Genomic DNA, 10,777 nt, shown 5'->3' with positions numbered 1-10,777 from the left:
AATAGACATTTTTTAAGTTACTATAATAACATGTTCTACAGTGAACAGATAACATACAGACCAGTCAGACGTTTGGACACACCTACTCAAATTCTGGTTTGTTTAGCACTTTTTGTTTCTGTATAGCTTTAATGTCTTTAATGTAAAATCATAAAAAGGAAACAAACACATTAAATGAAAACATATGTCCAGACTTTTGACTGCACAATTCAATATGTGTCCCTTAATTGTTTTAATGTGTTCAATAAAGTTAAATAAGAAAAAAAGAAAAACATTGAATGAGAAGGAGTGTCCAAACTTTTGACTGGTACTGTATATAACCTATATATCTCATCTTGGCAACTTGGCATTTTCTCCTCCACCAGTCTTACACACTGCTTTTGGATAACTTTATGCCATTCCTGGTGCAAAAGTTCGAGCAGTTCAGCTCGATTTGATGATCAGTTTTAAGTGGTCTATTTGTCCCCATATATATATTTATGTGTATATATATATATATATATATATATATATATACGTTATATAACACATGCACTCTCTACCAAAATAAATAAATCTCCTTATTATTAAGAAAATAAATCTTACGATATTAATTATTGCGGCTCAGCGTTGTCTGCGCAGATCCGCGGGGAGGAAGCTTCACAGCAACCCGCTGGTTGTTAAGGTAAACGCACGACTAACCCATTTAACCCTTTCAGACCCTGCATCTATTACAATGGACATCATGTATTTTCTTTACTTTTTTAAATGTTTTGTTGTATACAACATTATTTGAGAGCTCTTGTTCATCAGAATAGACCATATGAACCAGCCAATGAACAGGATTATAATTGAGCCACTGTATCACAGTAACAACTAGTATTTACCACACTTTTTAATAATTATGTTTAGGGTTGGTTTATTAATTAAAAAGGTTCATATGAAATATAAAAATATTAAACACAGGCTTCCAATGCAATGAAATAATAACAAAAAACGATTAAATGTTTTTTTTATTTGATTTATTTGCTTTATAGATTTTATAGTAGATTATTAGAGCCTTCTTTTCTGTGCTTTACAGACAAATCTTTTTTTACACTTTTCCCATCACTGGAGATAATTCAGGCCTACAATGGTTAAGCGCCGAGATTTAAACAGAAATAAAGCTGATTTAAGATCAGATTCATGAGACCGCGCTGGTTTTAGACCAGCAAATCACGCCTGACCCCAGATCAGCGGGGAAACGCCGCACTACGCGAAGCATCCCTTGCATGGCACCGTATTGGGCCAATCAAGGGCGGCCACGATTTGGCCGCGTGAAATCGGACATGTAAAGCAGCGATTGGTGGCGGCTGGCCGCGGATCGCTCTGTGATTGGTGGTGTGGTGTGCGTGGGGAGCTGTGATTGGTCGGCTTGTGCCGGTCTCCGCCTACAGACCAAGACTTCCATAAAGCCGTCTTCTGCCTTTCTGCCTCCACTTAGCAGGAGTTTACCGGGCTGCAGCGACAGTAGTTACAGAGAGGCCCTTATTTAGCTGTAGTTCAGTGTTTTCTGCTTCACAGAGCGGGATGAAGCGGTTATGGATTATAGGGCTGGTCTGTGCCCTGCTTGTGTTCAGTAAGTACTGTTTTATTTTGCTGTAGTTTGTGGTGTAGCTAGGTTAAGCCAGGCGACCCGGTGTTCTGTCGAGTTCTGCTACCCATCCATAGGTGCTACTTTCTGTTCTGCACATGCGCAGACCCAGATATTTTAACGTTTTCATGTGCTTTTCATGATAATCTTGTATTGCTTGGGTGTATTTCACAGTTGTAGCCGACTGTTATTATTTGTTTAAGTTTTACAGACGTGTAAATGGCGTTTGAACATGAACTTTTTCATCACATTTTATCACATCAGTTGCTTAATTAATTATCCCTTTGCACTGAAATATTTTATGTCCTCCAAATATCCTGTCTATACTTATTTTTAATATAGTGCCAATGAAAAGATCCTTTATTTGGGCAGCTTCACACTAAATATATTCACCATGGGGGCATGTTCTGACAAGGTAGCAGAAATGGACAGGACACCGGTAAAAAGCGTAACGTTAAATTAGTGTTGGCTAATTAATAGATATTTAGAGCTAGGGAAGACTTCTGTTTTATACAAAAGTTAACCTAGCTAAATATTTAACTAGCATTAGCTATCTTGTGTAGCTAAGCCAGGTAAGCTAGCTAACAAAGCAGCATAGTAGCTTGCTAACTAACTCTCAAGACATTAAGATACACCACGCTATTCCTGGTGTTCTGTCGAGTTATGATACCCTTTAAGTTGTGCTTCCTAATGGTATTGCGCATGCGCCGGTCCACTTTTCTACTTTAATTTTTTTACTTCATGTGCATTTTCAGGATTTATTCATGATATTTTCCATTGAGTGCATTAAAACAACTTGGATTGAATGTTGCAGTAGTGTAACGTTAGTGAAATGGCAATCTAAAAATATAATGGAGATAAAAAACAATTATAAACTATTTTAAAAATACTGGTTCTAATCACCTAAATATGACCTTAACTTTACCTGACGCAGTAATTTAGCTTATTCAAATATAAATATATATGTTTTGTATTTTTAACTTAAATATATAGCTTTACTAGGTTCTCGCACTTTGACAAGGTAGCGTGATTTGCCAGAGCACCGGATTCCGCATGACACAGCTCCGTGCAGGTTTAACCTAGCTTAACGTTGCAGTCATATAGCAATTAACATTCAGTGTAATGGCTTCAAAAAGCCAAAATTTGCGTGGTTGCTATAATACTGAGACAGGCTGGCTGTGCCTGCTTTTAGAGAGAATTTGCATTTATGGCTGGCTATCTCTGTAGTTTAAGGAAACGATAGCTAATGCTAGATAATTCTAACTGCAGAGTGGGCTGAGCTGCATGTGCTTCTAGAAGTTTCCTCAGAAATGCTGCTGGCTGGTTAGGAGCGCGTGCAGCAGTCACAATGACTGTTTAAGCAAGTATATAATACTATAAAATACATAAATCTCCCTATCACATGTTTACATGTTGTTATAACAGCCTCCTTTGTAAGCTATCTGCTTTGCTAGCTAGCTTAGGTAGCTAACAATTTAAACTAAAGCTAGATAGACCTCAAGCTAGCTAACATTTTGTCTCTATATTCGAGAGAAGCTGAGGTAAAAAAAATAATTAACCTAGCTAGACAAATACTTCAGCTAAGAGACATTAGCTTTGCTTAGTTTATGTTGAATGTAGCTAAGTTAACTACTAACTAGCTAAATGTATTCTTGCTACAAGGCCTCTTCAGATTAAGAGCAGAAATGAAAGCCGGTTTAAAAAATAAAACAAAAAAAAAAGACTTGTGTTGGGGCTCTGAAACATTGAAACCTATTTCATGCTTCTACTAATATACAGCTCTGGACACTAAAGACCACTTAAAAATTGAATTTCTTTGATTTTAATTAATTGAAAACCTCTGGAATATAATCAAGAAGAAGTTGGATGATCACAAGCCATTAAACCAAGCTGCACTGCTTGAATTTGTGCACCAGGAGTAAAGGCGTAAAGTTATCCAAAAGCAGTGTGCAAGACTGGTGTAGGAGAACATGCCAAAATGCATGAAAATTGATTTCTGAACTCTAAACTTTATGAATATATGAATTTCTAGCTTTTCTTGGTGTTAACCACTGGCCAGCATTAGTTTAAGATAAGAGTTTGACTGATTCAGGTTCTAAAATGTTTTTATATTTTTCCCCTCTCTTTTTGTCACAGCATCTGTTAAGGCAGAGGATGACATTGATGTTGATGGTACAGTCGAGGATGATCTGGGCAAGAGCAGAGACGGATCCAGGACAGACGATGAAGTTGTTCAGAGGTTTGTGATTTTGCTATTTGATATATTTAAAATGTTAATAGTGACAACACCATGTAACTGCAGTACAAAAATAGTGTTCCTTTAACCCTTCAGCTCCTGCCTTTTCTCCAATGCTTTTACATGAGGCTTTAAACTCATCACTATTTAATGGTTAGGTTTAAATATTAAGTTACAATTTGACAATTTTTAGACTTAACTTTTACTTACAAGATTTACATGTGTATTTGCATCTATCTGTATGTTGTGCAACATTCTTCTGATGATTTAATGTCTCACAATTTTAATTCTTCTCTTTTTTTAGGGAGGAAGAGGCAATTCAGCTAGATGGACTAAATGCGGCACAAATTAAGGAAATTCGAGAAAAATCAGAAAAACACGTCTTCCAGGCTGAAGTGAACAGAATGATGAAGCTGATCATCAACTCTCTGTATAAGAACAAGGAGGTGAGTCAAAGCTACATCAAAATTCCCTGCTTGTCTTTACTGTGACTGGGCTTTTTCAGGTCAGTATGTTGTCATTTACCCATCCTTTTTCTATGTGTTCCTTTCTATTGTAGATCTTCTTGAGGGAGCTGATCTCTAATGCATCTGATGCCCTGGATAAGATCCGGTTGCTGTCCCTGACCAACGATGATGCACTTGCAGGAAATGAGGAACTGACCGTTAAGATCAAGGTGTGTAACGTTTGTATAGAACTGTGCAGTTTCGATGGCTGCATTAGTCTACTATAGATGGTTGTCACAGGGGCGAAAACCTGAAAGTGAAAGTGCAGAATCTGCTGTTGTGTATTTGCATTGCAAAGCAGTTCAAACATTTGCGCCCAAGGTCTCTCATGTAGCGCCATGTACTTAGAGCAGCCACTAACAGTTACCAGGGTTTGTACGGTCATGAAAAACCTGGAAAATTAATGGAATTTGAAAATAGCTATTTCCAGGCCAGGATAAGTTTTGGAAAATAAAAATACCCAGAAAGTTTAGAAAAAGTCATGAAAATTTGGTCTGCAAATCTTTTTTTCCTTTTTTTGATAGAGAAAATTCATAAATCCATTTTGAGCTGATGTATTCGTTAGTTTAAAATAGAGCTCTCAGGATCTAACACATTTTAATATTAAAGATTGTGGGTAAACATTTTATTGAAAAGATTCCACCAGTTCAAATACTTAATTTTCTAAAAGTCCTTCATATAAAGAAACTTAAGTCTGTGATGCTCAAGTCACGAACATTGGCGATGCCAAAAAATAGCCAATATGTTGCTGATATGGAACAAAACTAATAACTAACAAACTAATAAATCAACATTTTTATCTGATTAATTTTAGACCTACTATATTTAATTTTAATTGTTTTTGTTGATTTTTGGTTTTATTGTCCATGTCTGCACTGATGTTTAATAAATCGTATGGTCATGATGATTTGCCTTGAAGTTATGAGTCATGAAAAAATAATGGAAAATTATTAGTTAAAACTTGTATGAACTCTGTAGTTTGTCATAGATTCTTCATAGGGTGTGTGGAAAAAAAAAAAAAATTATTTAAGGAAATAAACATTTTTGGAAAATGCAAAATGTTCCAAAAATGTTGCAGTTTTTAGCTAATTTGGCATGGTGGATGGGAGCAATTTTGCCTGGCTTGTGCATGAGACCACTGACAACTTAGTCCTTAATCAGATGAACTGTACCATGCAAACAAAAAACACTAAATTGTGCTTTCTCTCTTCCAGGCGGACAAGGAAAAGAATATGCTTCACATCACGGACACTGGTATTGGCATGACAAAGGAGGAGCTTGTAAAGAACCTTGGTACCATTGCTAAGTCTGGCACCAGTGAATTCCTCAACAAAATGACGGAGATGCAGTCAGAGGGCCAGTCCACCTCTGAGCTTATCGGCCAGTTTGGTGTGGGCTTCTACTCTGCTTTCCTGGTTGCTGACAGCGTCATCGTCACATCTAAGCATAACAATGACACGCAGCACATCTGGGAGTCCGACTCTAATGAGTTCTCAGTTATCGAGGACCCACGTGGCGACACTCTGGGCAGAGGAACCACCATCACGTAAGTGTTTATTTAAAAAGGAGATAAATGAGTAAGCTAATTGTTACTCGGCCTAAGGCTTAAGCAGACATTGTGCTTAAAATACTTTTTTTTATTTTTTTTTTTTAAGTCTGGTCCTGAAAGAAGAAGCATCTGACTACCTTGAGCTGGAGACCATCAAGAACCTTGTTAGGAAGTACTCTCAGTTCATCAACTTCCCCATCTACGTGTGGAGCAGCAAGGTAAGGCTTGAAGACTAGATGAATGGTATTAACTGAACGTTGCTGTTTGTTTGGCCAATGATCGATCTGTAAGCTTACAGCTGCTTTTTTTGCCTTTATCAGACTGAGACAGTTGAGGAGCCCATTGATGAGGAGCAGGCAGAACCAGAGGCAGAGAAGGAGACAACTGAGGATGAGGCTGAGGTGGAGGAAGAGGAGGAAGACAAGGATAAACCCAAGACCAAGAAGGTAAAACACTTTACAGATGCACAGTGATGTTGTTTAAATCCTAATAGTAGTTAAATTCTAGCTCTCTTTTTAAAGCTCTTTAATAGTAGGAGTTCTTATCCAATTAAAACCTGTAAACAAGAGGAGCCTGATCCTTTGTGAACATTCCTAATTTTTTTTTTGTGAATGCAGGCTTTGATGTTTGTAATTTAGTGTTTTTTATTGACCTAATGCTGTTTTATTCTTTAAAAAGGTGGAGAAGACCGTTTGGGACTGGGAGCTGATGAACGACATTAAGCCCATTTGGCAGAGGCATGCTAAAGAAGTGGAAGAGGATGAGTACAAAGCATTCTACAAGACCTTTTCAAGGGTGAGTCTCACATGACGAGGGAATTTAGCATTACAGACTGTGCTTAAACTGATTATGAAAAGTTTAAAACTGTCTGGCCTGGGCTGATTTTATTCTCTGCTTGTTATACAGGACACTGAGGAGCCTATGAGCCACATTCATTTCACTGCTGAGGGAGAGGTTACCTTCAAGTCCATCCTGTTTGTGCCTGCCAGTGCTCCCAGAGGCCTGTTTGATGAATATGGCTCCAAGAAGAATGATTTCATTAAGGTATCACCTATATTAACACATAATTGCAGGTTGCCATTGAAGAGGATCAATGTTAAATTGTTATAAGTGTTGTATCCTATTTCTCACCAACTTGCATTTTCTACTATTACAGCTGTTTGTACGTAGAGTCTTCATCACTGATGACTTCCACGATATGATGCCCAAATATTTGAACTTCGTCAAGGGAGTGGTGAGTTTCGTAACCTGGCTAAAATTGCTTAAATTTGTGTTTTTAGATTCTTCGGGACTGAATTGAACTAAATTTATAACGAGCCAATTTGCTTCTTCTCAGGTGGACTCTGATGATCTCCCCCTGAACGTGTCCAGAGAGACCCTGCAGCAGCATAAGCTCCTGAAGGTAAGACCTTACAACCATCGCCAACACCTCCACTGCTGTGCATCTGCCAGATTTAAATAATTTAAAAGAAGCCCTGTTAGTAACACAGCTGATGACTGCCTAACATCTAGTCTGAGTTCACTGTAGAAGAAAATGGCAAGATGAATGGTCTAGCAATCCACAAAATGAACTGTATGAAATGTCCTCCATTATTAATTTTAAGTGCAATATGGACTTCCTTAATAGACAAGATCAGACAATCATGACTAGGTGCTGGATTTGACATACTGCTCTTGCCCACCGCTACTTCCTGGTTGGCGAACAGACTCCAGCCTGCCAATTCTGTGATGCTAAAACACATCTTAGTAGACTGTCCTGCACTTTTTACCACCAGAAATGACTTTTATAGGGATACAAATATGAAAGAACTTTTTGAAAAGTTTCCACCAGCTAAAATACAGCTGATGACTTTCTTTTATCAGGTCATCCGCAAGAAGCTGGTGCGCAAGACCCTGGACATGATCAAGAAGATTGCTGAGGAGCAGTACAACGACAAGTTCTGGAAGGAGTTTGGAACCAACATCAAGCTGGGCGTGATTGAGGACCACTCAAACAGGACCCGACTGGCTAAGCTGCTGCGCTTCCAGACCTCCCACAGTGAAACTGTACTGTCCAGCCTGGAGCAGTACGTGGAGAGAATGAAGGAGAAGCAGGATAAGATCTATTTCATGGCTGGAACCAGCAGGAAGGAGGTGAGGAATGGTTTAAAAGTTTGGTTATGGCACTTGGTCATGACTCTCTTTAAGCTGATACATCTACTAATTTCCCTACTGTCAGTCCAGGGCAGCCTGTTCTGTTAGCACATATGAGTTGAATCTGACACAGTAAATTAAGGGAAAATCGATCCTGTTCACAAATTAATAAAACTGTCTTTGCTGTTCTAGGCTGAGTCTTCTCCCTTCGTTGAGAAGCTGCTGAAAAAGGGTTATGAGGTCGTCTACCTGACTGAGCCAGTGGATGAGTACTGCATCCAGGCTCTGCCAGAATTTGATGGCAAGCGCTTCCAGAACGTTGCCAAGGAGGGCGTGAAGTTCGACGAGAGCGAAAAAGCCAAGGAGAAGAGGGAAGCTCTGGAGAAAGAGTTCGAACCCTTGACCACTTGGATGAAGGACAATGCCCTGAAGGACAAGGTACTGCCCTGAACATTGCCTAAAGTACAAATAGGTGTCCTGACTTCTGAACAATAGACTGGTGTGGACACAGGTTGATATTATCCAACCAAGCTGGTTGTTCAGATTGAAAACCTGTACTCTGCATAAAATAAATTGGTCACTCCCTATTAAATTTAACCACTAAGTGAGTTTTAAAATTGAATGTGGATTGACTATTCTAGAGTAAAAAAGGATAAGAGTAATGATAACCGTCATGTCCTCCTGGTGTAGATCGAGAAGGCAGTGCTGTCCCAGAGGCTAACCAACTCTCCCTGCGCGCTGGTGGCCAGTCAGTACGGTTGGTCTGGAAACATGGAAAGGATCATGAAGGCTCAGGCCTATCAGACAGGAAAAGACATTTCCACAAAGTAAGTATTCTAAAAGAATCATTACAAATAGTTACAAGTTGGGATGCACAATGAACTTGGAAACATCTGTATTAGCAGAGGTGTTCTTAGTTTCGGACACTTGTCAAGATTAGTTTTTTAGAGCATTTGTGAATTTATGAAAACGGAATTTTGGAAGAAGGGCCACATTTTTAACTCCTAAATTAAGAGACCACTTCAGTTTCTGAATCAGTTTCTCTGACTTGCTATTTATTTATAGGTATATGTTTGAGTAAAATAAACATTGTTGTGACCGCATTTCTCCCAAATAAAAAATATTGTCATTTAGAGCATTTATTTGCAGAAAATGTGAAATGGCTGAAATAAAAAGATGCAGAGCTTTTAGACCACAAATAATGCAAAGAAACCAAGTTCATATTCATAAAGTTAAGAGTTCAGAAATCAATATTTGGTGGAATAACCCTGGTTTTTAATGCATCACAGTTTAATGCATATTGGCATGTTCTGCTCCACCAGTCTTATACACTGATTTTGAATAACTTTATGCCACCTCTGGTGCAAAAACTTGATCAGTTCATAAGTTCTGCGTTTTATGGTTGTTTGCAAATGACCAAACAGCAAATATTAGCATTGTCCCACAAATCCCAGATCTGTGCATCCCAACTGTTACCATTTCAACCGGCTTGTGATAAATGCAAGCTTTCCATTTAAATAGAAAACATGTCTTTAGTGAGTGGTTCTCTTAAATTGCTCACTAATTTTAATACTTTTTTTTCCCCCTCCCTAGTTATTATGCAAGTCAAAAGAAGACTTTAGAAATCAACCCCAAACACCCCCTTATTAAAGAGATGCTGAAGAGAGTCCAGGTAAGTTGAATTGCTTCTTGAAATGCAATTTTTAACACTTTTCTAGAATTTCACTACAGTGTCTCCCAGATCTTTTGCTTAGTGAGCTTATTCTTGCATATTTTTCTACAGGATAATGCAGAAGATCAGACTGCTTCAGATCTGGCTGTGGTCCTGTTTGAGACGGCCACTTTGCGCTCTGGGTATCAGCTGGCTGACACCAAAGCCTACGGAGAAAGGATAGAACGCATGCTCAGACTTAGCATGAACGTCGACCTTGCAGAACAGGTGTGTACAGCTCCACGTGTAACCATTTGGCTTACATGAACAGTGTTTGGAATAACTGAAGTTTTGTCAGTCTTCTAAAAGACAATTTCCTTGTTCCTTTCCACTTAGGTTGAGGAGGAGCCTGAGGAGGAGCCTGAGGAGCCAGCAGAGGAGGATGATGCTGAGGATGAGGAAGAAGCTCAGGCAGATGAGGAGACGGAAGAAACGGTGAGTATCTCTGCAGTGGCTGGACAGGATACTTAATTGTTGCAGTATATTTTGCTCTAATATCTTATCAGTATAGAAATATAACTTGTTAATATTTTTTTTGTGTTTTTTTTCAGGGTACCACAGACAAAGATGAGCTGTAAAAAATCTGCAAGCAGGAGAAGGATTGGGGATCTGAACTGGGAGACAGAGTAAAGGCTGGATCCACCATGGCCTATACTTTCTCTCTGCTGGGGTGGGATTTAGAGGGGGTGTGGCTGGGATTTAGGGCTGGGTGGTTTTTTTTATAAGGAGCTGCTTTTGTGTTTGGAATTTTTTTTTAAACATTCCTCATGACTGTAAATTTGTTAATATTTAACTGACCCGGTTATGGAGTTCTGTTCCTGTCACGTGAACCATTAAATGTTTCCATAAACGGATTGTCTGTCTTAATTTTTATTTGTTTTTTAGATCATTCTTACAGAATGTATCTTTCTGTCCTTGTTTTCCTTGTGTTTTAACACAATGCACCATGCATCTAACAAATAAGATGCTTGACCCCTTACTCTGAAGATAACCTGTTGCTGGGCTAATTCTAAACTAACTGAGCCAATTT

The 10,777-nt window shown here is 38.6% G+C and overlaps 1 protein-coding gene across 1 annotated transcript; it reads left to right on the top strand.

The window, feature by feature from the left end:
• Window positions 1-1,438: 1,438 nt before the first annotated feature.
• hsp90b1 (heat shock protein 90, beta (grp94), member 1) lies at window positions 1,439-10,601 on the top strand. Its single transcript, XM_007252382.4, has 18 exons — window positions 1,439-1,597; window positions 3,749-3,851; window positions 4,153-4,294; window positions 4,408-4,524; window positions 5,569-5,900; window positions 6,010-6,121; window positions 6,224-6,349; window positions 6,582-6,698; window positions 6,810-6,947; window positions 7,060-7,137; window positions 7,240-7,305; window positions 7,767-8,036; window positions 8,229-8,474; window positions 8,727-8,863; window positions 9,630-9,708; window positions 9,820-9,975; window positions 10,084-10,182; window positions 10,299-10,601. The coding sequence occupies exons 1-18, from the start codon at window positions 1,549-1,551 to the stop codon at window positions 10,323-10,325; spliced, it is 2,394 nt and encodes a 797-aa protein (XP_007252444.3). The 5' UTR covers window positions 1,439-1,548; the 3' UTR covers window positions 10,326-10,601.
• The last annotated feature ends 176 nt before the right edge of the window (window positions 10,602-10,777 follow it).

The sequence above is a fragment of the Astyanax mexicanus genome, chromosome 2 (assembly GCF_023375975.1).
Source record: "Astyanax mexicanus isolate ESR-SI-001 chromosome 2, AstMex3_surface, whole genome shotgun sequence".
Lineage (NCBI taxonomy): Eukaryota > Metazoa > Chordata > Actinopteri > Characiformes > Acestrorhamphidae > Astyanax > Astyanax mexicanus.
Note: the sequence above shows the minus strand (reverse complement) of the source record. Positions and strands in the feature narration are given on the sequence as shown.

What these genes read in the sequence shown, in the direction of transcription:
- hsp90b1 (XM_007252382.4), top strand. Translation starts at nt 1,549, where the DNA reads ATGAAGCGGTTATGGATTATAGGGCTGGTCTGTGCCCTGCTTGTGTTC. An exon ending in GGCAGAGGAACCACCATCAC is followed by an intron (nt 5,901 to 6,009) that starts GTAAGTGTTTAT and finishes TTTTTTTTTAAG; the next exon opens with TCTGGTCCTGAAAGAAGAAG. An exon ending in TCTACGTGTGGAGCAGCAAG is followed by an intron (nt 6,122 to 6,223) that starts GTAAGGCTTGAA and finishes TGCCTTTATCAG; the next exon opens with ACTGAGACAGTTGAGGAGCC.